The sequence below is a fragment of the Rhamphochromis longiceps genome, linkage group LG7 (genome assembly GCF_057381845.1).
Source record: "Rhamphochromis longiceps isolate RC_006_pf linkage group LG7, R_longiceps_female_GT1.1, whole genome shotgun sequence".
Classification (NCBI taxonomy): Eukaryota; Metazoa; Chordata; class Actinopteri; order Cichliformes; family Cichlidae; genus Rhamphochromis; species Rhamphochromis longiceps.
In genome coordinates this window covers 51,769,268-51,794,815 of record NC_140563.1, presented here as the reverse complement: position 1 = coordinate 51,794,815, position 25,548 = coordinate 51,769,268, and the positions used below count along the sequence as shown (strand labels likewise).

Below are 25,548 nucleotides of genomic sequence, written 5' to 3'. Positions count from 1 at the left end.
AAGAACAAGGCTTTTTTTTTTTTTTTTTTTTTTTTGATGAATCGCAGACTGTTTATTCATAAGTTCAGATACGTGCTCGTTCACTCTTTTATTACCTATTTTTTTTTCAAAATATTAAACTTTATTAAGAAACAGTATACAGAACATGTATACAATCAGAACAAAATTAACATATGCCAGGGGGTGTAATACAAAGAATTACATACATTCAAATAATTTGTAATTACTACAAATAGTAATAGTTTTCATAGCCTTTTTGTTAAGTGATCCACTAATCAATTTTATGTAACATAAAACATCATTATAGTAATGTTTAAAATTAGGTTTTTTGTTACTGTATTTGCATTTGTGAAAATAAAATTGAGCTAAGATAACTAATAAGTTTATTATAAAGTAAACATCTTCTTTTACGAAGAAGAACAAGGCGCCCAGCCGTTGGCTCCGAGGGTGACGAAGGCGCTTTCGACGTCACTGATGAGCCAGCACAACAACCAATCACATAGCAGACGCGAAGATGGCGGAATCGGAGATGAGCGTCAGGTAGGCACATAGCAACTTACTTTAGCTAAAGCGTGCGTTGTTTGAGTTATTTTTGCAGCGTTTTCCAGTGGGTATAATTTTTACACAGCGCTCCTGTTTACTAAATCAGACCAGCAGTGATGTGTATATTTCACTTTTTGCGTTTGAGCAGTTAGCACCACGCTGACTTAGCTTAGCAAGTACTAGCCGCTAAAGATTTGAATGGCTTTTCAGTAGCGCGGTGTGCCAGCCGCATGTCAACAACAGCATACCGCCACTGCAAACTGTTTACATTAGATATTGTATTAACGGCGCTGGTTTATTTAAAGACACCGTACTTACAGCGAGATAAAGCCGTCGACTCTCCGTTACATTCAGTAACCGCTGGGCTTGCTTAGTTGGTGTTAATTGAGAAGCTAACTCTACTGTTTTGATACTGTCAGGAAAACAGCTGAGTTAGGTTTAAAATCTTTAAACTTGACCTCCAAAACAAACTAAAAAGAGTTAGACTTGACAACAAATCGCAAAAGCCTATCCATCTCTGTAAGTACAAATAAACTAATTTAGTTTTAGGGAACGCTGATGAAGGGCTATCATTGAAGAGAGGTATTTAAAACATATCCATGGATATCATAATAACAAGACAACAGACTCATATTGAGGACCCCAACAAATGTTTATGTATGCAAACATGTATTGAGCTTTAAAGTACCGGTGACATCTCAAGTCTGGTCAAAAACTATGCTGCCATGGACAGCATTTTTATGTTGTTGTCTTAGTACCTCACCACAGTAGATGTAAAATAAATAACTAAAATGTCATCAAACTGCACACTTTGAGTTTTAATTTTGCACAAGGTTTACCAAAAAAGTTGCATTAACTGTGTAGGAATTACGATGATTGCTTTAAATAGTCTGTTCATTTTCACACACTCTAAACTAACATGATTAGAAATATAAAGATAATCGTTATTTTTAATGCTTCCATGGAAATCTTTCTGGACCCTATGGACATACTGAGTTTTCTATCCTTTTTTTTTTCTTCCCACAAAAAGTGAGTCATGTACGAAAACGGGGGAAGTGTTTATAGTTTTGGGAAGTAGGTCTGTCTTTTTGTTTGATGGCATCAGGGCAAGTTTGTTTTGCTTTGTTCAGTTTCTTTCAAACATGTAACCAATTCATAGAAAGTTTTTTTTTTTAAATTGAACAAAAAATAGCTGTTTGTAAATAAACTAAAACAGGGTACAATATTGCTACACATTTGCTGATTTAGTTTACATATTTGAAAAAGGGTGGACAGAAGTGCACACTTATTAAATCCCACACCTTCATCCCTCTTTAGTTAAAAGGCTCAGTTCTAATAACTGTAAAAACTTTAATGCATTAATCCCAATCGTTGCTTTTCTAAAATAAACCAATTTGTTTCCCAGGAGCTGTAGGGAATTATGGACCATATTGCTGGGGAGGTCTGCGTTGAGAGAGCCGGTATGTCCTTGTTGAAGAAAAGTGTCCAGCACATAACAAGTGTGCTGGACTCTTTACTGCTCCAAAAAAAATAGCTTGTTGTAATGTTTTCTTTTTTAAAGGTAATAAAACAATCACAGTGATTTTTCTCTCTGTTATTAATGTTGGATGGTCACAGGCTCAGATAGAGGTAGAGCTCGACAGACACTGGGATAGACTTCATCAAGGACTTAGTTACTACAAGCCACCCAGGTATAGTTACAGTTATTTTCACATCAAATTTACTGTAGTTAATAAAAGTAACCATATAAAAGGTAACTGCAAGCATCACCTGTTACAGCTCATCCTCTGCTGAGAAAGTAAAAGAGAAGAAAGATGTTGCACAGCCCCTGAAGGACTTTGGTCTAAGGATCAGTAAATTATTGGTAAGACTTCAAAATGTCAATCAAGAATGATTTCCAGTCTTTATTTTGTAGTGTGTATTTAATGATGATTTCATGTTACAGAGTCTCGATGAACAGCAGAGTGTTCAGCTTTTGCAGTGCTACCTACAGGAAGACTACAGAGGAACCCGTGATTCATTAAAGGTATCTGTCCTGACAGATATTTTCATTGTGAAATCTGTCTGAACTCGTAGCTTTCAGTGTAACTGAGATTTGCCGTTGCATCACAGGAACAAAAAATGTAAGACCGTAAAAAGATGTTGTGAAAGACGTTTCGATGTTAAATGAATACCTTTTTTTTTTTTTTTTTTTTTTTGTAGGTTGTACTCAAGGATGAGCGGCAAAGCCAGGCACTACTGCTTAAGGTCAGTACACGGATCTTCTGCTTTTCTTGACACAGCACATGTTTAGTTCAGTAAGTATGACAGCTTTTGTGTTTGTTTTTGCAGATAGCAGACTATTACTATGAGGAACGCATGTGTTTGCTCAGATGTGTCCTTCTCCTGCTCACATACTTTCAGGATGAGCGACATCCCTACAGGGTGAGAAGCTCCAGTCTTAGCATTACTCACTAAATTGTGGAACACAGCTTTTAAAAAACTAATTGTGCTTGGGATTGTTGTTGCTTTAGTAATGTAACCTTAGTTATGTTATGTTGTTTAGGCTGAGTACAGTGACTGTGTCAAAAAGCTGGAGAAGGACCTGGTGAGCAAATACCAGTTGCAGTTTGAGAGTCTCTTCAAGGCAGAGGCACCAACATGGGAAACTCACGGAAACCTCATGGTGATGACACAAGTTTGGTTGGCGTTGGCTTAATATCCTTCCTATTGCGAGGTAGCTGTGGGAGATATTTTCCTGTCAAGGATGCAAAATAATGTAGATATTATTTTTTTTCAGACGGAGCGGCAGGTGTCAAGATGGTTCCTGCAGTGTCTGAGAGAACAGTCTCTGCTGCTCGAGATCATCTTTCTGTATTATGCTTACTTTGAGATGAACCCATCTGACCTTCTGAACTTCACCAAGATGTTCAAAGAACAAGGCTTCGGTTTGCGGCAGACTAACAGACACCTGGTAGATAAGAGCATGGATGCGCTGGTCGACCGGATCGGGTAAGAGGCACAAAGTTTATGTGCGGTTCATGTCTTTCCCAGATATTTTTAATTGACAGACATTATGAAGACATTTCAGTATTTTCATTATTACAGTGACATGATGTCTTCCTATACAGAGATTAATCATCAGTTGATTCATATTCAATAGACTTTTTTTACCGGATATGTCAGAAACCTAAATATTTCATTCCTTCCGTAGTTTATGATGTCCTGTCTGTCTCTCTGCCCGGCAGATACCTGAGCGCGCTCATCCTGGTTGAAGGAATGGACATAGACTTCCTGCACAAGTGTGCTCTTGAGGATTGTACAGATCAGCACCAGTTCTCTAGTGCTCCGGCCGTGGTTAAGGTTCAGTTTGTTTTTTGGCTGCTGCATTCATAGACTTAATGTTAATATTGGTTCACAGACTTGTCTTACAAAGTGAAACATTTAAATAAATTAGGCTAAAATTGGCTAGGCTTCTGTTAACTCACGCAGAGCATATAATGAGAATGTGTTTAAATACTCATAAGAATTGTTGGCTCTTCTAGGAAATGGATCAGCTGCTACTGACATTTGGTGACATCCCTCATCACGCACCGGTATTGTTGGCCTGGGTCCTGCTAAGACACACACTTAGACCAGATGATACCAGCCCTGTGATCAGGAGGATAGGCAACACCGCCCTCCAGCTGGGTGTTTTCAAGTACCTTTCAACAATGCTCAAAGGTCTTGGAGTCTCAGGGAACAATGTAAGATATTTCAGATTGATTGACCCTTTAGAAGTTTATAAGAAGCAAATTTACAAAAAAATTCTGTTCACTTAAAGGAGAACTCCCTCTGTCATCTGTTATGCTGCCTCTGTTATCTGACATAGCTTTAAATTATGTCCTGCTGATACACACCTTTGTTCTTTCACAAATCATAAGCCATGCTTTAAATAAAGTCCATGCAGCATGAGCAGTAGTGGTAAAGAACGCTCAGGGTGCTTCTGTTTGTCATCAGCAGCTAATGAAATCACTAAGTGCGCAGATCTAAACCAATCTATAATCAAGTGTCCAGAATGAAAACCTCCTGTTACAATAGTAATGTATTATACTGATCATCATGCATCAGTTTCCTTGTCAAGACCTGTGCTAAACTTCAGACCTCAGGTTTCATAATGATTTCTTTCAAAATCTGTAAAGTAATGCTGCACTTTTACAAATTATAGATAGAAATGTAAGTAGCAACCAACATTTGCTCAAAGAGTGGTGACTGTCTTGTTTTCCATTAAAATTCCATCATTTTTTTCACTTTTTATTTCTTCAGTGTACAGCAAGCACAGCAAAAATGTGCGTCTATGGTCTCCTCTCATTTGTGATCACCTCTTTTGAAGAAGAAAGTTTACAGGTATGCACCTTGACTCTACATGTCTTGATCCTCACAGACCTATTTATAACATGTGGTGATAATTTGCTTTCTTATGATGTGTATTACAGACTGATGGTGTGGCGACTCAGAGCTCCCACCTTATCGATGCTGCCTGTGAGGTCCTTTCTGCTCCAAGTCTGGCTGAAATCTTTTGGGAATTGGTGGGAAAAGCACACAGAAGAGAATCTTTTATTAAAAATAAAATGGAATTATAAATGTTGATGATGTATCTCGTTTATTAAATGTTTAATCCAGAAGCCAAACATGGGATTGGGAATGATCCTGGACAGCGCAGTGGGGATGTTTCCTCATAAGATCGGACCCTTGCTGCAGCTTCTAACTGCACTGCTTTCAAACAAGTCGACTGTTAAAAAGGTAAATGGCACACATGCACACACATACACACATGCAACGTATCTTTCTGTAAATGATTTATTGATATACTTTGACTTCCTTGTGAAAGGTGTACAACTTCTTGGATAAAATGTCCTTCTACACTCAAGTTTACAAACATAAGTCTAATGACATCATCTCCAATGACGACGAGACACTGTGGAGGAGGCAAGCTCCCAAACTCCTCTATCCTCTCGGTTAGTGTGTTATTATTACTGTTAAATCTGAGTTATAGATGAAAGTTTTCCCTGTGTTTCTCTTGTGTGACTAAATGGGGATGTCTGTTCTCAACCATTAGGCACAGGCCAGACAAACCTGTGGATGCCACAGGGAGTGCTGGGCCAGGTGATGAGTCCAGGTGAGCAAGGCTACGTGGTACGCTGGGAGTTTTCCTACAGCTCCTGGACTCTCTTCACATGTGAGGTGGAGATGCTGCTCCATGTTGTTTCCACTGCAGGTACATAGCAGTTAATTTTGTTTATAAGGTTTGCCCAGGTTTGCCCTGCTTCTGGCTCTACAACTAGTATAGGTTTCTGCACTCTGACCAGATTGGATAAGGAGAAGAGGATGGAGTGTGATAAACATGACAAGAAATATGGTTATTTGCATTTCTCGTAACATTCACAATATATACCTCATATACTCAGTTAAAACCTATTAAATACAGTTCTGCTTGAGTTTCTGGGAAGCAAAACAACTTGATAAGACTTGTAAATCCATAAGGCCATATGATCATGTGGTATGACAGTAATTGTAAAACCTGCACAACAGGTTTAAAATAATCACAGTTACACGTAAAGATTTCCACTCAGTTATACAATGATTCAGTAGCTGATGTCACCAGTTACTGGAGTAGCCAAATGCCTAAAAATGAATTATTTAATGAAGAAACACATTCATCAGCTGATTGTTGATCACTGACTGATATTTTTACCAGATGTTTTAGCCCACTGTGCCCGCGTGAAGCCCATCTTGGATCTAGTCCATAAGATCATAAGCACAGACTGGACAGTGTCTGACTGCCTCCTGCCTCTGACCTCACGCATTTACATGCTGCTGCAGAGGTAAAGTAAACTTTTGAGTGACACACATTAAACTTTTTGTGCTGTTTGCTCTGCCAGAAATAATCTTGATATGATTCTGGTATTATAATCTGTCTTTTCTCTCAGGTTAACATCCGTCATCAACCCCCCAGTGGATGTGATTGCTTCCTGTGTAAACTGCCTTTCTGTGCTGGCTGCAAGGATGCCAGGGAAGGTGGGTGTGCTCAGTGCTCGCAGTGTGAACATGAAGTAAAATGAGGGATTTAAAGCCAGTGCTTTTGAACTTTCTTCACCCAGTTCATATCTTATTTATTTATTTAATCAATCTTCAGGTGTGGTCCAGTCTGCACCACACTGGCTTCCTCCCCTTTGCCTCCAACCCTCTGACCAGCATGGCCCAGTGCATAAGGTAAAGAGGCCAAACAGAGTGCCAGGTATTACTTAATATGCCTTGGATATATCAGCGTTTTACTCAACTGTTTTATTTTTCCCCTCAGTGCTGAGGGGATGAAAGCAGGTAACTATGGCAACCTGCTAGTTCAGATTGAGCAGCCCAGGGGAGAATATGCTGTGACTATTGCCTTCCTTCGTCTCATTACAACTCTGGTTAAGGTAACATTTTTTAAAAGTTATGTAATCTTTCAAAATGTTGTCCTGCTACTATAATGTGCATCATGTGTACTTATTTTTATCATAGGGTCAGCTCGGCAGCACTCAGAACAAAGGTCTGATCCCCTGTGTGCTGCTGGTGTTGAAGGAGATGCTGCCCACGTACCATAAGTGGCGTTACAACACCTATGGTGTCAGAGAGAGGATAGGTGAGGGTGTTTTCCCTTTGCTTCTTGTCTGGAGACAAATTAAACTTGTATACAAACTGGCTTCTCTGTGCTGCTGCAGGTTGTCTTATTTTGGAGCTGATCCATGCCATTCTCAATCTGAGCCCAGAGGGAGAGGACCAAGGCAGGTAAGGAACAGTGTCTGAACTCTGTCACCTGCACATTTTCTCTGATGTCACAATGCTAAACAGTCAGGTCCTACAAACAGGCTTTTAAGGGTAATAACCTTAAACATAACAAGGGTGCTTATATGACGATTCTCTAATACTGGAATGGTGTAAAATGTGCATTAATCTTTCCAGTTTGTTAAAATAAAAATATTTTGTTTCTTTCTTGCTATTTGGGAACAAGAAGTGGACCATATTTGGATGAGAGGATGGGAATCACTAGCCAGCTTGTTTAGGGAGATAAACAGCTGTTAATGTGTGCTGACATACTAGAACTAGAATGTCTTCTTTTCTTTTCTTAAACACAAACATCTCTAGAAAAATGTCTGTTTGCTCTAAATCTGAATATTTTACAATGGAAGTCTGAGGATTGATTTGCTCTTGGTGTTAAGTGGATCTCTTTTGGCACTTCTGTGTGGATTAAAGTTACACTTTACAGGCTGTAACTGCACCTGCTTTGTGCCTGCCCAAACAATCATAAAATTGTCGATTAATTAATAATGGTTGCAACTAACTAACAGTTGCCTTTTTACTCATGTAGTTGTTTATTTACTCCTTTCCTTGTTAATGCAGCGCTCCCAGCCTGCAGTCTCTGTGTATCTACAGCCTTGCAAATACAGAAGCTGGACAGGCAGTTGTCAATATAATGGGAGTTGGAGTTGACACCATAGATGTGGTCCTGGCTGCACAACCCAGCAGGTGAGCAGTTGGATGTGTTCAGTCAACCTTTCCTCATAGTAAGCACTCAGCTCTCCATTATTATTATTTGTTTAACTGACATTAGTTGTATTATATTTTTTTTCTTGGTGCTGTCCAGCTGTGGCTCTGAGGGTCCTGGTCAGATGCTCATCCAGACTGTCAAACTGGCCTTTTCTGTCACAAACAACGTAATCCGTTTGAAACCGCCTTCGGACACAGTGTCCCCACTGGAGCAGGCGCTGACACAGCACGGTGGCCACGGCAATAACCTAATAGTCGTCCTAGCTAAATATATCTACCACAAACACGATCCAGCACTCCCTCGTCTCGCAATCCAGCTGCTCAAAAGGCTCGCCACAGTAAGACTTCCACTTTTAAACAATATGTGAATATGTGGTTGGTGTTTTTGTTACATAACTAAACACTGACGTTGACCTCGTGTTGCCAGGTGGCTCCCATGTCGGTCTACGCTTGTCTCGGGAGCGATGCAGCAGCCATCCGCGATGCGTTCCTCACTCGGCTGCAGAGCAAGACGGAAGACATGAGGATCAAAGTCATGATCCTTGAGTTTCTCACCGTCGCTGTGGAAACCCAGCCTGGCCTCATTGAGCTTTTTCTCAACCTGGAAGTCAAAGATGGAAACGAAGGATCAAAGGTATAAAGTGCAGGAAGTAACTTTGGTTTTACTTTTCCCACTGCTGCAGCTTCATTAAAGACATCCTTGTTTTAAACTTGTAGGAGTTCCTGCTGGGTGAGTGGAGCTGTCTTCATGTCGTGTTGGACCTGATCGACTCCAAACAGCAGGGCAAGTACTGGTGCCCCCCGCTGCTACACCGAGCAGGTCTGGCCTTCCTCCTGGCCCTCTGGCAGGATCGCAGGGATAGTGCCATCTCTGTCTTACGTACAAAGTAAGTAAATGTTCTCAGTCTCACTTTGAGTTGGAACAACATGTGAAGGTGAAAAACCACATGATTAACATGCTGTATGGTGTTTTGTTTCTTTTCTTTTCTTTTTTTTAAACCAAAGAGAGAGGTTTTGGGAGAATTTGACGACACCTCTTTTTGGAACCCTCACCCCACCTTCAGACACCACAGAGGTATTTTGCTGTGTTGCTTAGTTACACTGTTTCCATGAGTACTTAAAAGTCAGTAAACGTGTAAAATGATGAAAATGTAACTTGTCCCCAGCCTTGCGTTCTGGAGACCTGCGCTTTTGTCATGAAAATCATCGGCCTGGAGATCTACTATGTTGTCAGGTGATTTCAGAGTCCATATCAAATAATAATAACATTATTTTTTAATATTAAATACATCTTTGTATACATATCCCTTTATTTACAATGATGTCTTAGATTATACATATTTAATGTTGATGAATATTTGTGTTATTGCAGCGGCTCTTTGGAACAGTCCTTGAAGGACGGGCTTCAGAAGTTCTCCAACGCACGACGCTATGAGTACTGGTCACAGTACGTCAAGTCACTGGTGTGCCATGTGGCAGAGATGGAGGAAGAAGGCATCTGCTACTTCACAGAGGCCCAGATGTTGATCTCTGCCTGGCGGATGTTGCTGATTCTTTCCACTAACCACGTATGTTCAAGTACACACAATCATGGCCCGAAAGTTACGTTTAAAAGCGAAACGTTGATCTCATGATGGTACTGCAACCTACCTTCCTTCACTTGCATTTTAAGTTTAATTCCTGTAAATAATGATATTATGTGTACAAATTTTCTGTAGCTGTTATACTACGGTAATATTATCATCATCAGATTTTGACAGTGTTAATCAAGTGAAAATTTGATGATGTGTAAGGATAAAAAGAAGTATCATTATTACTATTTCTCCTCTGCATACAGTCCTCACTCCAAGCTAAGCTAACAGGCTTGTTTTTGCTGTTTAGTCATATTTAATGGGAGTTGAGAAGTACTGATCTTCTCATGCGCCTCTTGTAGAAAAAAGAATTTGTGCATTTCCCAGAATTTGAGACTTTAACTGCGTCTTGATAATCCTGTCTAGAACAAGCTCAGATGAAAACGATGTGTGATTGTGTTTTATTTTTTCAGTCTGATGTGATGCACTTAACTGAGGACTCAACTAAGCTGACCCTTTTCATGGATGTCCTAGATGGGACTAAAGCTGCTGTAAGTTACCGTAGTATGAAATATTTTCCTGTATTCTGTGACTTTTTATTTCTTCTCTTATCACTAGTTTACTTTTTAAACTCTTGGTCACTCTTTCAGTTGACAACGCCCACGTCTGCGCCTTGTCTTCGACTTGGATCCATGATGGCCACTTTACTTCTCATCCTCCTTAAACAGTGGAGAAGGTGTGTACTCATGCCTTTGACAAGTGAAGGCCCAGCACTGCGCACTAGCTGTCGCCTCATTCCTTTATCTTCTCTAAATCTTTATCTCCAGTGTGGTAGCTTCAGCTCCGGACATCCTGTCTCCCCTCTCCCTTATCCTGGATAGTGTCCTGCAGGCTGACCAGCAGCTGATGGAAAGGACCAAAGCCAAAATCTTCTCCGCACTCATTTCTGTGCTGCAGATTCAGGGACTGGACGGTAAGAAGCACACATCTGATGTTTGTCTGTGTTTTAAGAAAGTGTCGGAGCGGTAATGACTTGGCGTGTGTTTTTTGACATCTAGGTGGAGATATTTCCCAGCTGCCCCAGTTGTTGCTGTCTGTATGTGAGACGGTGAAAGATGAGGCCCTGGCACTTATTGACAACATGCGACACACGAGCCAGTTGGGAGACACGGTGGAGGACGAGGACAGCATGGAGACGGACTCTCCTCGGGGCCCACAGAAGGACCAGAGAGACGGGGTAAGCGTGGCGAGGTTGTTGTTGATGAAGGTTCAAGTTTATTTAGTTTTCTGATCTATTTTAGATCAATTGTCCCAACATGTACTGTATAAACATACTTTTTTTCCTCCCTTTAAATCAGGTGTGTGTTTTGGCTCTCCACTTGGCGAAGGAGCTGTGCCGCACTGATGAGGATGGTGAGCACTGGGTCTCAGTGATGAGGAAGGTCCCCCTCCTCCCCTCAGTGCTCAGTGCCGTTGAACTGAGCCTTCGCATGAAACGCAACCTGTACTTTACTGAGGCTGCACTTCACCTGCTGCTCACGCTGGCCCGTACTCCGCAGGTAAACACAAACACACCTTTTACGCTTTAGTACTTTAAACCCAGTTTATAGATCAGAAGAATTTGAGCAGATGTTGAGGATGTTGTCCGTTTTCCTTCAGGGGGCAGCAGCTGTGGCAGGAGCGGGAGTCACTCAGACCATCTGCCTGCCTCTTTTGAGTGTGTATGAGGTCTCACCAAATGGCACATCACAGGTGAAATATTTTTTTCCCCCACCTTGCACATAAAAGCATGGATTGATGATGGAGGACATGGTGCATTCATGTCAAGTTAACATCGTGTGTACATGTCTCTGAGCAGAGCTTCTCCCGGAAGTCCCAGGATTTGGCCTGCTGGCCCGGGGTGTACCGCCTCTGCATGTCTCTAATGGAGAGTCTGCTTAAGACGCTGCGCTACAACTTCATCAACGAAGCCCTGGACTTTGTCGGAGTGCATCAGGAACGTATACTACAGGTGTGACTGCAGTAACTTACTGTGTTAACAAGGGAAAAGACAAAAACATGTCATCATGCTTGTCTTCTTTTAGGGCTGCCTCTTAAATGTGTCTGTGGGTGTAAAACTAGAACGACACCCATCGAATTTCTTAACCTCCAAAGACCCGAACTGATTTTTGTTTCTGAGAGAAATGAGATCCACATATAAGGACATTTGTTTTGAATTTAGATAGAACAGTGGCAGTATAATGTCCTCGTATCTGGATATCAGGCCCTTGTAGAGCAAAATGTATTATTTTGGTCTGGACATCCCAAAATGTGATGTCCACATAGGTGGACGCCAGGTCCTAGGAGGTTAAATCTAAAGATGTCATCTTCAGCCTGCCTGTTTTGTCTGTCTAGCAGTAAAGTATTTAGTTTTAAGTCAGGAATTCCAAATATGTGCAACAAAAGTATCAGTGGGCCCCTTAGTATTAGCCAAGCATCCTTTAAACACCACAGCCTACCTGAGTGTTGTTGCTGTCCCTGTCCTTTTATGGACAGTCTTTTATGAGCACAGCACCTGACCACCCAGTGCAGTGCCTGGTGAGTCCTCAGTCCCAAGTGCTCCTGCAGTTCCAAAAATAAACAGTTATTTGTGCAGCTTATGCACAACTGTGGACCTGTTAAGTACACTGAGCTTCCTGACCCTTGGACAGGACTGTATTCCTGTTATGTTGTGTCTAGCTACTGCCTGCAGTCTTCTTTTTGTTGGCATCTTTTAAATAAAGTCGTCACTTTCTCTCCCGCTCAGTGTCTGAATGCAGTGAGGACCGTGCAGAGCCTGGCCTGCCTGGATGAGGCCGATCACACAGTTGGTTTTCTGCTGCAGCTCTCGAGCTTCTGTAAGGAGTGGCAGTTTCACCTGCCCAAACTGCTCAGAGATGTTCAGGCAAGTCAAAAGGAAATCACCACATCAATGAGGAGAGCACAGCTCCAATTGTTGTTCAGCTTTTGGTAATTTAGTGTTTCTGTTTCCATCTGTCTCTTCAGGTAAACCTTTGTTATCTGTGCCAGACCTGCACCCATCTGCTCCACAGCAAAAAGATGCTTCATCACTACCTCCAGGTCAGAAACTTAGTCTTTTTTTTCTTCTTTAATATAAATTTGTAGATTGTTGTTTATACATTCAGATAAATGGCTGATTGTTTTCTGTTGTTCTTTCTTAGGCTAAAAACGGTGAGGCTTTGCCCCCTGGTCCCTTACCCAGGACACAGCGGCCCACTCAAACGTCAACTAAAGAAGCAGCAGGTGGAGGGGAAAGGGAGGAGGCGGAGCAGAAGGCACTGCTAGCTGTGCAGTGCAGTCTTCTAAAGATCCTCAGCAAAACCCTGGCAACTCTGCAGCACTTCACCCCAGACTGCTGTCAGATACTCCTGGACCAGGTCTGTTTGTTCCTGCTGCATGGTGACATTTCTGCAGATCTTTAAAAACAGGCGTTGTTTTTTTTTTTAAAGAAAAAAAAAAAAAGGTGATGAGATGCTGACTGTCTCTGTGTTTGTATCAGTCTATGGACCTGGCCGAGTACAGCACGCTCTTCGTGCTTAGCTTCACAACTCCGGCTTTTGACCCTGACGTTGCTCCTTCATTTGGGACCCTGCTGGCCACCATCAATGTCAGCCTGAGCATGTTGAGCGAGGTAGGTGTTTATATTCTTTATTATTATAATCAAAGGTCTTTACAGCTTATTGCATTCGCATTTTCTGCTGTTTGTTAATAGATGGAGAAGAAGAAGGAACCGGTTTCCCTGAGTATAGCATCACTAGCTTCATCAGAGGAGATCCAAGCGCTGAAGTGAGTGATATGGCGTGTAACACTAGATATGAAACACTTTCAAGGAAACCGACTGTGGGAAAATGAAACTGGGGGTTTTGCTTTGAGTTAATGAGAAAATGAGACACTCTGGTACGTGGCAACTAAGAAGTAATGTGGAGTTTAGCATCTTAACCAGGCCAGACCAACGAAACTTCCCCCACTGTCAGTGTAAAGATCTTTAGATGCACATTTAATTTCTGACCTTTATATAGGAAAATGAAATGTGATTTTAACAGCACATCTCAGTCTTTCTACACGATTTAAAAAAAAAAAAAAAGCTGCTGAAGTAAATAAAAGACATCTGTCAGGACGACGCTTTGGGGTTAAACTGAAATATGTGTATGCGAGTTATTTCTTCTTCACATTTTCCAAAGCTGCTCAGTGGGCCAAGTGTTTGGCCTCCAGGCCTTGTTTGACACCTTTCCAGACACATCTCTCATGTTGCATAAGATGACCAGCAACTGTTTCTCCTTACAGGTTGCTACGATAAGCCAATTGCATCTTTTCCAAGATACTGTTTGTTTTACTGTCAAATACAAATATTGAAATGATTAACTGGTGTCTCCCCTCCAGGTCACTCCTCATGTTCACCATGGAGAACTGTTTCTACGTGTTGATCTCTCAGGCTGTTCGGTGCCTCAAAGATCCTTCCATCCTCCCTCGAGACAAACAGAGGCTCAAGCAAGAGCTCAGCTCAGAACTGGTGAGACGGCACATCTGTTCCAACCCAAAGCTGTTCAAACATTTTGGGTTTTTTGCTATAAACACAAGAACCAACAACAAGTGTGTTTTTCTGTGTATCTGTGAAAAATGTATGAATTCTATCCAGTTATTGCTAGTGTGTAATCATGAAGCTGGCATTAAACTGCACCTTCTACAGTATTAAAACAGGATGCCTCATCTCATCTGTCAGACATAAAATAGCAGCAGCCTTGTATTATAAAGGATGCTTACTCCATGTCTTAGCATGATGCATTTGATTGCGTTTCTCTTTCAGAGTACTCTTCTCTCAAGCCTCTTCCGCCATTTCCGGAGGGGCTCGCCATCCTCTCCTGCCAGTGCCATCCTCCCCTCTACCCAGTCCAAACCACCTACGCCGGGCTCCAAGGCGAGTCATGAGGGTCAGGAGCCATTCATCCAGCTTGTTCAGGCTTTCGTCAGACTTGTGCAGAGATAGGTGTGGATATCCATAACATAGGCAGTTTTTTTTTTTTTTGTCTTCCCCCTGAACAAATAGTCGTTCTGCAGCAGCCATTAGTTCGTACTTGTTCTAGCTGCACAGAGGACGTTGTCTAAAACTCGGAGCCGAATTTTGCCAAATCTATCACATGACCACAACGAAAACATTTAAAAAGTCAACACAAGAAGCTGCCTGATGTCTTCATCATTATGAAGAGTGAGTCTTTGGGATCTTGGTGCTATGACTAAACAATAAAACACCAACGACTGTGGTCCCACGTTGTGACCTAGTTTTATAGGTCACTTTGACAACCTGGAAGGCCCAGACACATTTCAAGTGCTACTTAAAAAGAAAAAATCGACCTTTTATCACTTGATCTTTTTAGTCTAAGTGTAATAGAAAAACCTATCCTGTAAAGCGGTTCAACACTTTTCTAATTCTCATGTCTTTGAAGTCGTGATCTTTGCCATTTTCTTTTTTTGTGCTTCTCAGTGTACGGGTTTTGATGTGGTCGCTGTGATTTCTACTTAAACAAACATATTCTAATAAAGGAACTTTTGTACCACAAATTCTGATTAGAATTTCTTTTTGAATCCACTTTGTAAAATCAAACTGCTGCAGACTCGAAGGCTTCAGCATTCAGTTTATTTTACTGCATTTGCACATACTTGCTAGAACACAGTTGATCTAAACAATCCTGTACATAAACTGACAGGTGACGACAACAAGTAAAAACTGGAAGTCAGTAATAAAATACAGTCATGTTGTCATATGCGTCATATAAAACGAATAAAAGGAAAATATCTGAATAGCACAGATTATTTACAGAGGCATACTCTTGCATTTAAAGAACTTTTACAACTTCAGTACCTTTTTATAGAAATCAAAGTAAAGGCGGGGCATGTGCAATAAGGTAGGAAAAGCTTAGCTTTCTAAGGTTAAGGTGACAGTTTTACAGCAGGACGGAAAGGCAGGATGCAGACTGGGAAGCTGCTGCGTCAGTGCTTTGCTGGCACCTTTAGTAGCTGCATTGCAAAGAGTTGTCGCTGTTGGGATCCTCCGAGGATTCAGAGTGCCTCTCTGAAGTCTGCCTGGAGACTGGGGCATTCGTCTGCTCAGGCTGAGGGTCTGTAGTGTCTACTACTGGCCATTGACTGGGACTTCCTGAAAAGAGAAGTTGAGGTTGTACAGTAAAAAAAACAAACAAAAAAAAACGACTGGCTTTAATGGTCACTTTACACCTTTGGCCACAAACATGCAGGATAAACAAAAACAATGCTTAAGGCACAAAAAATATTTCAAGTAAGTTTTCCAATCTTATCTCCAGACACATGCATCTGTCATCTTGTTAAATGAATAGTTGCAAAGTTAAAAGTATGTTTGCTGTAAGGTCACGCAAAACACACCCCTGTGAGCGTAAATCAAAAAGCCTAACACAGTCCATACAGTGTTAGGAGGACACAGTTGTAGGTATGATCCTCCCAACAACTGTGTCTCATTACACGTTTAAATTCTGGTATTTGCTTCATGCAGGAGAAACAACCAGAGCAACGCATCCACACTAACCTTCGTCTGGTCCTCCAGACAGGCCTTTCAGGCCAAACTGGGTACAGTAATTTGTCTACCGATATTTCACAGAGAGGAAAAAAGGGGGAAAAGAGGAGTAATTCACTAATGGAGAAAATACCACTGTGGGTAACAGCATTAGTCTGACATATTATAACTGGGTCATACACTTCTTACTGTAGGCGTACCTCTAAATTCCCCCTGGCTTTCTTCAACACTCCATGGGTCAGAGACACTACAAAGGACAAAAATAAAACAATTCATTTCCACAGTCTTGTATAATTATACCGGTATCAAGACTTGACATTTACTTTATAAAATAATATCACACAAAGAAAAACTACAAAACAGGAGCAGAGAGACTGACTTGACAAATACTTCCATCAATAAACTCAAATAGCTGCAAAACTGCTTCAACCACACATTTCATCTTCTGTGCAGCTTAAAAGTAAAAGCAGATGAACTTACACTGATCGATGATGACTCTCTCCATTCCCTCTTTGAGCTGGTTGGTGGTGCGGAGACGCTTGATGGCTCCGCTCAGCATCCTCTCCTGCTGAGACAGCCGGCTCTTCAGTCGGGCTATCTCATTTCTCAGCAGCTCATCCTGATTTGGAGGATAGCAGGAAAGAAAGGATTTGGTCTGCAGATGTTTAACTGGAGAGCCCGGATACACAATGTGTGCTGTGCGTGTGTTTACCTGCTGGTTGTTGCAGCTGTCTCTTGCTATGTTCCCAACTGGCAAAGATACTCTCCACACCAGTTTGAGCAGTCGGCCAGCCTCCTCCAGCACCTGGTGCATGGTGTTAATGCTGCAGGATAAACTCTTCAGATGCTGCTGTTCAATCACCTACAAAGATGTGGACAGGCTAACATCACGTTTCTACTTTCTGTAAAGTTCAGCCTATTTAAACCTCACGATGAGCTCCCCACCTTGTTGTCACAGCCCTGCTGTTGAAGCGTGTGCAGGCACTCCTGCAGTTGCATGTCCATACTGCGTGACAGCTTCCGGCCGTCTGAGATCTGCTTGCGGAGCGCGTTGTAGTCTTCAATCAAGCCCAAAATGTGGCGCCCATTGCGGCTCGCCCACATCCGGTGACCCGGCACCAGCCGAGAGGGAGCACCGGAAATGCTGTCCCCAGAGCTGCTGCTGACCGAGCCACCATCCACCTCTGAGAGAGATTGATATCTCACATCTGAAAAGATCCAACATAGCAGATCCAGGAGACTTCAAATGTCACCAGTCTGTATTTGCTTTCATAGAAATATGTGATTTGGCTTCAGGACCAGCTTTGAAGAGCTTTTCTTACCGTGGTGGATGCTGGTGTGTTCTCTGTGAGTCTGGAACGAGTGATGGACAGTGTCTTCTCGGCCCGGCGACCTGCCCCCTTCATCTAAGAGTGATAAAAAATAAATAAGCAAATGAAACACCTGACCTGCCATGACCTGGCAGTGCCTACGTGGCCTTCTGAATCCATCAAAGCTCATCGGCATGCAGGAACGTGCTTTCCGTTTACCTGGAGAGGACAGCAGATAGTTAATGTTGATGGTTTCAGAGCGGCCGGGTCCTCTGAGCAGCTGCTCCTCCAGTCTCTGCCGCAGAGCCGTGTTGGTCTGGATGCTCCTCTCCAGCTGAAGCCTCAAGTGTCTGATCTCTGACAGCAGCTCGGCCAGGTCCACTGAGCCGGAGGAAGCGTGAGTGGATGGCTCCTGGGCCACCTCGCTGGATTCTGCACGCCGAATGAGAAAGAAATATCCTCCTGTTAGTGACGCTGAGGCTGAGAACTGCTGCAACCCCACAGGTACATTTCTACAAACTTGTGGTCAGATATTTTTATTCGCATGTGAGAAATAAGAACAAAAGAATAAAAAAAAAAAAAATCCAAATCAAACTGAATCTGAAAAAATAAATGCTGCAAAATTACACGTCTGGTGTGTAAAGGCCTTAAATTTGATCATGTCAGCCAACAGGAACATTTCGCATATAAATTATTGTGAATGTTGGCTGATAAGGGTTGAGAAACTGTAGTGCAGGAATTCCAAACAGGATTTGAAGTTAATTGAAATTTGATGGTGTCACCATTACTTAGTTTATACAGTGTCAAATCTGGTGGACAAAGTGCAATCAAAAGATTCTGCAAATACACCCATAAATGCTAAAAACAAAACTGAATACAAGTTTGGAGGGTTTCCTCTTGAAGATGATCTCCTTGTCTCCCTCTTTACTGCCCCCATGTGGCCATGTTTCATCCAAAAAAAAAAACAATACACCAGTTATTAGCCAATATCATTAGACATTCTCATTACAATCTATCATCTTGTCAGTACACCAATCCAAACATGATCCAAAATTTTTTCTATACAACAAAAAGTAAAAGTTTCTTCCTCCAATACTCGTGCAAGCTGCTGGAAAATCTGACTACAGCACAAACATTTCAGAAGAACTCCAGCTACTGAAAAACAAAAACGGAAATCGTGCAGTACCGTTGTATTTGTTAGACTCGCTCTTTATTTTTTCGTAAACTTGCAGCTCCACCCGCAGCGTCTGGAGGAGATGTTGGGAGTCGGACAGCTGCTGCCTCTGGAGCTTCACCTCGCACTGCAACCTGGAGACAGTGATTGAAAGCGCAGCCAACACTTATTAAGAAATTCAGCCTAAAGTGATGCCTTGCCTTTAAAATTCGATATATTAAAAAAATTTATATTGTATGTATGTATGTATGTATATTTATACATACATACATACATACATACATACATATTATATATAGGCACACACATATAAAACAGAAACACTACCTACAACAAGCCTAACGTGTATACATTAGACAAAGTGACACACTCAGGTGAATGAAAGGGAGAGGAGATCTGACAGTAATCTACACTCCTGGTTTCGAGTGTCAGCCTCATGTCAGCAGGACCCGTGGCAAGAGGTCACATACCATCACTGTTAGCATCGTGTGCATGTGTGTGTTCACGGATGAGCCTTCAAGTGATGAGCTCAGGTTTCAGAGACATACTAACAGTAAGGAATAATGGCAACAGTAATGACTTTTTAGAATGGCCATTAGTAGCTATGTGGAGTGTCAGGTTACACAAATGAGTGCTTTAATGACATTAAGCGTGTGGTGTAGAAATGTGTGCTCCCCATCAGGACTGATGTTGTGTGTGTGTGTGTGTGTGTGTGTACCTGTGCAGCTCCTCCCTGCTGCGGTGCAGTGAATCCTGCAGCTGGGAGTTTTCCCGGCTGCTGTGCTCCAGTCGCTCCTGCAGTTGGCTGTTTTCCTGCCTCAGAGCTTCACACTCCCTCCTGCTCTGCTCCAGTTTGGCCGTCCGCCTGGCCAGGGTCTCCCGGAGCTTCTCATTCTCCTTCTGCTTGTCTGGAGGAAATAAAGGTTGTAAACCTTGTTAAGTATGTAATTCCCGGAGATAATGGAAAAATATTTAGGGTATTATAGATCAGCATCAACAAGGACAACAAAAGAAATTAGCATCCGTTTCTCTCCTCTTCTTTTTTTCTTACTGAAAATCATGTGATTTTTAACTAAACATAAGAAGAGCGATACCTCTGGATGCCATGCTGAGCTGTTCCTTCAGAGTTTGGTTTTGTCCCCAGAGGAATCGCACCTCCTGAGTCAGCTGACCCTGCTCCTCGTTGCCGTGGATGAAGATGTTGGTGGCTGCTGGACATGGCACATACACATGTTGGACATGTGGAAACAAAAGACCCTAAATAGTCAAAGACAGTTTTTTGGTGTGTACCTGGGTCTTTTTCCACTTCAGCTAGTCTCCTCTCCAGCTGCTCCCTGAGACGGTCGTTGGTGCGAATACTTTCCTCCAGACGTTGTCGCAAAGCTCTGATCTCCTGTAGATGCTCTGCCAGCAGGTCTAACAGACACACGTGGATAAAGCACATTTAAAGGGAAATTCCATGTCGTTTTTTTACTTCTTTACATTAGCAACAAACTCACACAGCTCATATAATTAACAACATTTCTCTATATAATGTAGTCATTAACTGACATGCTAATCAGCCTACTATTGCTTTATATTTACCTGAATTCATCGTATGAGGCTGTCCTCCAGCATTCCTTTGTGCGCTCGTGTCTCCATCTTGTTTCTGTGCCTTTGTTTGAGGCCCTGAGCCCTCCTGGTCGTGCCCTTGTTCCTGCTCCTGATGATGGGAGGTGGTCTGGGCCATGATAGAGCGATGCAGGTCCAGTTCGCTGCGTAGGGTGGCGTTAAGCTCCTCGCTGCTCCTCAGCTGCTCCTGCAGCCGCCCGTTCTCCCTATGCAGGCCCTGCAGTCTGCCGCCAGCATCTCTGTGACCGGACACACCTTCGTCCTGAGCTCCTCCTATAGGTGACACAGTTGCACCCGTCCAATCAGGGTGTAATTGTTGACCTGAACGTGCACAGGAAGACAACAACACATGTGTAATCCAACACTTCAAATCCAAATTGCATATTATTATTATTATTCTTTGTCTCCAGGTGCTTCTAAAGGACTTCACTTGTCTCTGCAATAGCCTCTTGGTCACAAAATATCAGAAGATTGAAACAGATATGTGCCACTGAATAATGCAACTTTAAGTGGCAGTGGATTGAAACTGGACACCTCCTCTGGCATTGGCTGGCAAGCTTTGTCCTGCAGAACGCCTCACTGCAACAGAAAGGATCTGAATGGACAATAAGTGGTATTACAGGCAGGCACTAGACTGCCTGCGCACGTAGAAGAGGACCCGTTTGATCTCAATGACTGTGCAACGGGCAAGAAGGGAAGAAAATATGCATTTTTAATGAAGCAAACTGAATTAATCCTAGTCTGGCACAAAATCTCCAGCAGTATCAGGGGTAAAACTCTGACAAAAGGCTTCTGAGACTTAAAGCATTGGATCCAGAAATACTTACTGTGGGTTCGATTGCCACCTTGTGTGGTTGGGCTGCTGTGGCAGGAGGAAGAAGTCCTGTCTGAGTGGGACAGATCAGAGTGAGAGCTGTGGTGGCTGCTGAGACTCTGGCGTCTAATCTGGCTCTGCAGGCTCTGGATGAGACGGTTCTTCTCCTGCAGCTCTTTAGCCAACCTGGAAGGAGAAGGAATGATGCGTGTTAACACCAGTCGGGAGGCCTCGGTATGACTGCTGGGAGAGAAAAAGGAACAGCAACCCCAAAAAGTAAAGAAAACTATGTTCCTAAAACCAGCGGGCTTCAAACAACACACAGCTGGGAAATCTGACACAGGAGCTCACGGCAAACGTCATGCTGTCTGGATCAAACCCACTCACAGGTCCAGCTGCTCCCTGGTGCAATCAGCCAGGGTGAGGTTTTGCTGGACGAGCAGGGCGACGTGCTGCTGCAGCAGCTCTCTCTCACCCTCTAGCTCCAGACGCAGATAATCTATCTCCTGCTGGATTCTACACAAGCTTTCAGGAGGACCTCTCATGCACTCCTCATAGGACAGCAGTGATTGTGATGTCTGCTGAAGCTCCCCAAAACTGCCACATCAGTAGTAATATGGATTAATGCGCGTGGCTCTGAGCAACCTTAATTTATAATTTGATACAAGTGTGTGGTTAAAAAATGCATTACCTATTCATATCAAGGATGGAAGGATACAATTATTGTACTGTGTCCAAAACAAACAAATTGCAATTTTGTAAGTCTACAGTTATTATTGTTGTATTAACTGCTCACTTAGAGCATTTGCTGCCAATAAAAAGGTAAAAAGGTCAAAGTTTAAGATGGCTATGATGTGAAACTGAAAGCATGGGGAATACAGAGTGACAATATTGACCCAGTGATGGGCAGCAGAGCCTTAATTTACTTCTGGCTGACACAGAAACAAAATAGGTCAACAGCAGGACAGTTATTCACGTGCACAGCCCAGGGTCATAATGCAAATAGCTGGGGGCAGTTTTAAAAGGGTCATAATATGACAAACATCTCAAAGAGCTCAGCTAATGACCCAAAAATACAGTCGCACATGTGACCTTAACAAAGGGACTACAGTCTAGGTCACTAGAAGGATGGAAAAGTAAACACCAGCTTTTTTTTAAAAAAAGGAGCCAATTTCTCATCATATAACATATATATGTGATAAATGTTTCACCCACTGTTGCATACACTAAAAATAAAGAAATAATGTATTTGTACCTGCGAGACAATTCAAGAGCTGGCACATCCTCATTATCCAGATGAGTCTCTCCTACAAGACAGAAAAAGACGCTGTCATGGACGTGTCTGTACAAATCAGTTACGAGTGGCTGCTCTTCTGTCTTTGTTTCTCTTCTGGTGGCGTCTGTTTTCCCCTTGTTAGACTGTCAAGTCAAGTTTGTACCCGCCCATAATTTTAACAACTGCCTTTAAAACTACTCTTTGATAATGAAGGAAATCATCAGTAAGTTAATTGATCACCATATCAAGTAATTTCTTTCATTAAAATAATGCCCTCCATGCTCTAAAATGGCTTTGCTGTAACTGCACTTGTCTCCTTCAATCATTATACTACCACGGCACTAACACACATCCTCCAAGCACACTAAGTAAATACTGTCGCATAACCACAAATACACGTCTGCAGTGATGGCAGATACTACACAAACAACACCTCATCATGGATCTATATAATAATTTAGGCAAAGCAACTACTACAATTACGATGACGGCAGCAGCTACCTTTGTCCAGCCGTCCCTCCAGCCTGTCCAGAATGCTCAGGCTCTTGTCCAGCTGCTCTTTAACCACCTCTCCCATGTAGCAGTCGACCTTTTCAGCCTGCAGCAGCTCTTTGAAGGCCTGGTTCAGCTCTTCCAGCTGCCGCCGGTGCAGGGCTCCCAGCCTGCGGCTCTCCTTGATCTGCTGCCTCAGCTGCGAGAGCTCTCGGGCCTGTGACTTCACAAGGGAGTCCAGGCTGTGGAGAAGACCAAATTAGGGACAATTTAAAAAAAGAAGGAAAGAAAAAGAGCATGCAGATTTTCCACCTTCCTCTTGTGTTAGGGTTGGCACCAACCCATTTTAAATTTCAAATGCATAGAAAAAAAAAAAATCACAAACATTTGTTTATTGTATCAAGGCTTTTTGACTTTGTCAGGAACCTCTATTTCTACAAAATAAAACAAAAAAAATATTTTCACTAAATTATAAAATGCCCTAGTTGAAATTATGACCTTTGTGTTGTTAGGGTTGGTTTCGACCCAGGTATAATATTATGAGTATAAAGCAATAATTAAAGCCAAAACTGAAATCATAAGTGCACTGTCAGCTAAAACATTGACAGCAAGCTCCTCTCCTAATCATATGAGCTTTAGGGGATTCTTGTTTTGCGTGTTTTTTGCAGTATACCTGCACAAAAACAAAACAAAACTAGAAAAATTTGCATTTCCTGCGAAAATGCAGTGTGGATGCTTTAAAGCTGAAGCTGTATGCAAAAAGTAGCTGAAAAAGCTGAAAAGTTGCAGAAATTGTAAAAACTTTGCAGAAGCAAAAGAAGTTTGCTAAAATGGAATAACTTAGCAGAACTGCAATATCTTAGAGGAAACATAATACTTGGCAGAAATACAATAGCATAGCAGAACTTAGCAGAAATATTGTAACTTACCAGAAACATAACTTCTCAAAAATACAAGAATTTAGGAGAAATAGTATAAGATAACAGAAAGAATATATTTAGACAAAAATACTTAAGCATTACAGAAACACTATGATTTAGAAAAATAGTACAACATAGCAGAAATACTGTGATTTACCAGAGACACTGTGATGAACTATGAATATTGTCATTTTAAATTAAGACTATGTTTTAGCACAAATATTATAATTTGGCAGAAATACTATGATACAGCACAAATACTCTGGTTTAGCACAAATATTATAACATAGCAGAAATACAATTATATAGCAGAAATGCTATATTTAGAAAGAAAAATATAATATAGTAGAAATAGTATGATTGAGCAGAAATACTACAATATAGCATAATAACAATGATTTAGCAGAAATACTATGATTGAGCAGAAGTACTAAGATGTAGTAAAAGTACTTTGATTTAACAGAAATACAATTATGGAGGAGTAATACTTTAAAATGGGAGAAATATTGATACACACACACACACATACACAGAGCCTAAAGGTAAGAGTATTTGTGCCATGGAGTGTTAAGAATGTGAGGTCCATATTAGAAAAGCTGGTAAAATCATAAAAGTTTGCAGAATTGTAATAAATGATGAATATGAATTACTGGTCTGTGACAGTGTATTAATTTGTAGGGAAAAAAACATGTTGACCAAGGTGGAATCGAACCCACGATCTTTGGCTTGCAGACCCGTGTCATTACCAACTGCGCCACTGGGAAAGAGAGGAGCCGTTTTGAAAAACAGGGTGATGAGCAGTCAGAATTAGATCCCGGTGAGAGGCGAAAAACGCCGTTTTTTGGAGTTACAAAACGTTGTGTAACTCAAAAACTAGGTGGACTAGAGGCATAATTCTTGTACTGGGTGAATCAGCGGACTTTGGTGTACTTTGACTGCGATTTTCATTGCTCTTTGTACAACCGTCGTTGAGATATGACGAGAGAGGAAACGGAAGACCTCAGACATGATTGGCTGGCTGGGAAGCCGTGCAGGCCCTGATATGTGATATGTGTCTGAGTCCGCACAGAGGATTGGCTGCCTGGCAGAAATATATAGAAATAGTATGATTAAGCATAAATACTACATTTAGCAGAAATACTATATTAAGCACAAATCCTATAAAAAGCAGAAATAGTATATTAAGCACAAATCCTATAAAAAGCAGAAATACTATATTAAGCACAAATCCTATTAAAAGCAGAAATAGTATATTAAGCACAAATCTTATAAAATAGCAGAAATAGTATGATTTAGCACAATAGTAATAAGTTAAACAGAAAAATTGGAAAAGCAAAATGGACAGCTGAAGAAATGCTGAACATGCTGAGGGTCCCTCAAATATACTTGTTAAATGAAAAAAATCAGCAAAAAAATATATAACAGCCACACAATCAGAAATATGTACACATAAGGAAACACACATGCACAGAGAGACACACACACAAGATCCAATTCAGTCAACCAGTCTAAATATATTGAATTTGAATCTTAGAATGAGATCATCCCATTAAAAGGCCTTCTCTCTCTCTCTCTCTCTCTCTCTCTTTCTCTCTCTGTCACACACACACACACACACACACTGCTGAATTTGAATCCACCAATCAGAGAGCCTGTGCACTTTTTCCCGCCAAAACAGGTGCATCTATTTACACACGCAGCACAGAGAGACA

At 41.7% G+C, this 25,548-nt stretch overlaps 2 protein-coding genes across 13 annotated transcripts in view; one reads left to right on the top strand and one right to left on the bottom strand.

Annotated features, from left to right (window-relative positions):
- Nucleotides 1-464: 464 nt before the first annotated feature.
- nup188 (nucleoporin 188) lies at nucleotides 465-14,835 on the top strand. The gene is made up of 43 exons (XM_085414223.1): nucleotides 465-540; nucleotides 1,949-2,003; nucleotides 2,161-2,234; nucleotides 2,323-2,407; nucleotides 2,489-2,569; nucleotides 2,746-2,790; nucleotides 2,875-2,967; nucleotides 3,089-3,208; nucleotides 3,323-3,534; nucleotides 3,771-3,885; nucleotides 4,068-4,268; nucleotides 4,828-4,908; nucleotides 4,998-5,090; nucleotides 5,185-5,304; nucleotides 5,393-5,519; nucleotides 5,621-5,779; nucleotides 6,260-6,386; nucleotides 6,492-6,579; nucleotides 6,698-6,774; nucleotides 6,863-6,977; nucleotides 7,063-7,183; nucleotides 7,263-7,329; nucleotides 7,942-8,067; nucleotides 8,186-8,426; nucleotides 8,516-8,722; nucleotides 8,806-8,975; nucleotides 9,094-9,163; nucleotides 9,255-9,322; nucleotides 9,461-9,656; nucleotides 10,133-10,210; nucleotides 10,310-10,395; nucleotides 10,487-10,632; nucleotides 10,718-10,896; nucleotides 11,018-11,218; nucleotides 11,319-11,411; nucleotides 11,518-11,670; nucleotides 12,445-12,582; nucleotides 12,684-12,758; nucleotides 12,860-13,075; nucleotides 13,198-13,329; nucleotides 13,411-13,484; nucleotides 14,079-14,208; nucleotides 14,503-14,835. The coding sequence occupies exons 1-43, from the start codon at nucleotides 515-517 to the stop codon at nucleotides 14,680-14,682; spliced, it is 5,241 nt and encodes a 1,746-aa protein (XP_085270349.1). The 5' UTR covers nucleotides 465-514; the 3' UTR covers nucleotides 14,683-14,835.
- Nucleotides 14,836-14,908: 73 nt separating this feature from the next.
- cdk5rap2 (CDK5 regulatory subunit associated protein 2) overlaps nucleotides 14,909-25,548 on the bottom strand; it is a 42,641-nt gene continuing 32,001 nt past the window's right edge. For 5 of the 12 annotated variants that reach the window (XM_085414210.1, XM_085414216.1, XM_085414212.1 and 2 more), the window contains 17 exons: nucleotides 22,926-23,158; nucleotides 22,404-22,455; nucleotides 21,536-21,745; nucleotides 21,162-21,334; nucleotides 20,308-20,655; nucleotides 20,014-20,139; nucleotides 19,818-19,934; nucleotides 19,442-19,631; nucleotides 18,736-18,857; nucleotides 17,769-17,981; nucleotides 17,562-17,645; nucleotides 17,185-17,447; nucleotides 16,952-17,101; nucleotides 16,720-16,858; nucleotides 16,440-16,486; nucleotides 16,252-16,306; nucleotides 14,909-15,849 (listed from right to left, as the gene is read on the bottom strand). In XM_085414210.1, the coding sequence (XP_085270336.1) occupies nucleotides 15,704-15,849; nucleotides 16,252-16,306; nucleotides 16,440-16,486; nucleotides 16,720-16,858; nucleotides 16,952-17,101; nucleotides 17,185-17,447; nucleotides 17,562-17,645; nucleotides 17,769-17,981; nucleotides 18,736-18,857; nucleotides 19,442-19,631; nucleotides 19,818-19,934; nucleotides 20,014-20,139; nucleotides 20,308-20,655; nucleotides 21,162-21,334; nucleotides 21,536-21,745; nucleotides 22,404-22,455; nucleotides 22,926-23,158 (2,668 nt within the window). In that variant the 3' untranslated portion in view covers nucleotides 14,909-15,703. Of the gene's footprint in view, nucleotides 15,850-16,251; nucleotides 16,307-16,439; nucleotides 16,487-16,719; nucleotides 16,859-16,951; nucleotides 17,102-17,184; nucleotides 17,480-17,561; nucleotides 17,646-17,768; nucleotides 17,982-18,735; nucleotides 18,858-19,441; nucleotides 19,632-19,817; nucleotides 19,935-20,013; nucleotides 20,140-20,307; nucleotides 20,656-21,161; nucleotides 21,335-21,535; nucleotides 21,746-22,403; nucleotides 22,456-22,925; nucleotides 23,159-25,548 lie in introns of those variants that run through there. The other 7 variants (XM_085414218.1, XM_085414220.1, XM_085414222.1 and 4 more) reach the window with 5 other exon arrangements.

Bases quoted from the DNA above. Each gene is read 5' to 3' on its own strand.
- nup188 (XM_085414223.1), top strand. From the start codon at position 515: ATGGCGGAATCGGAGATGAGCGTCAG. The intron at 2,235-2,322 runs GTATAGTTACAG...CACCTGTTACAG, and splicing joins AGTTACTACAAGCCACCCAG to CTCATCCTCTGCTGAGAAAG. The intron at 14,209-14,502 runs GTGAGACGGCAC...TTTCTCTTTCAG, and splicing joins AAGAGCTCAGCTCAGAACTG to AGTACTCTTCTCTCAAGCCT.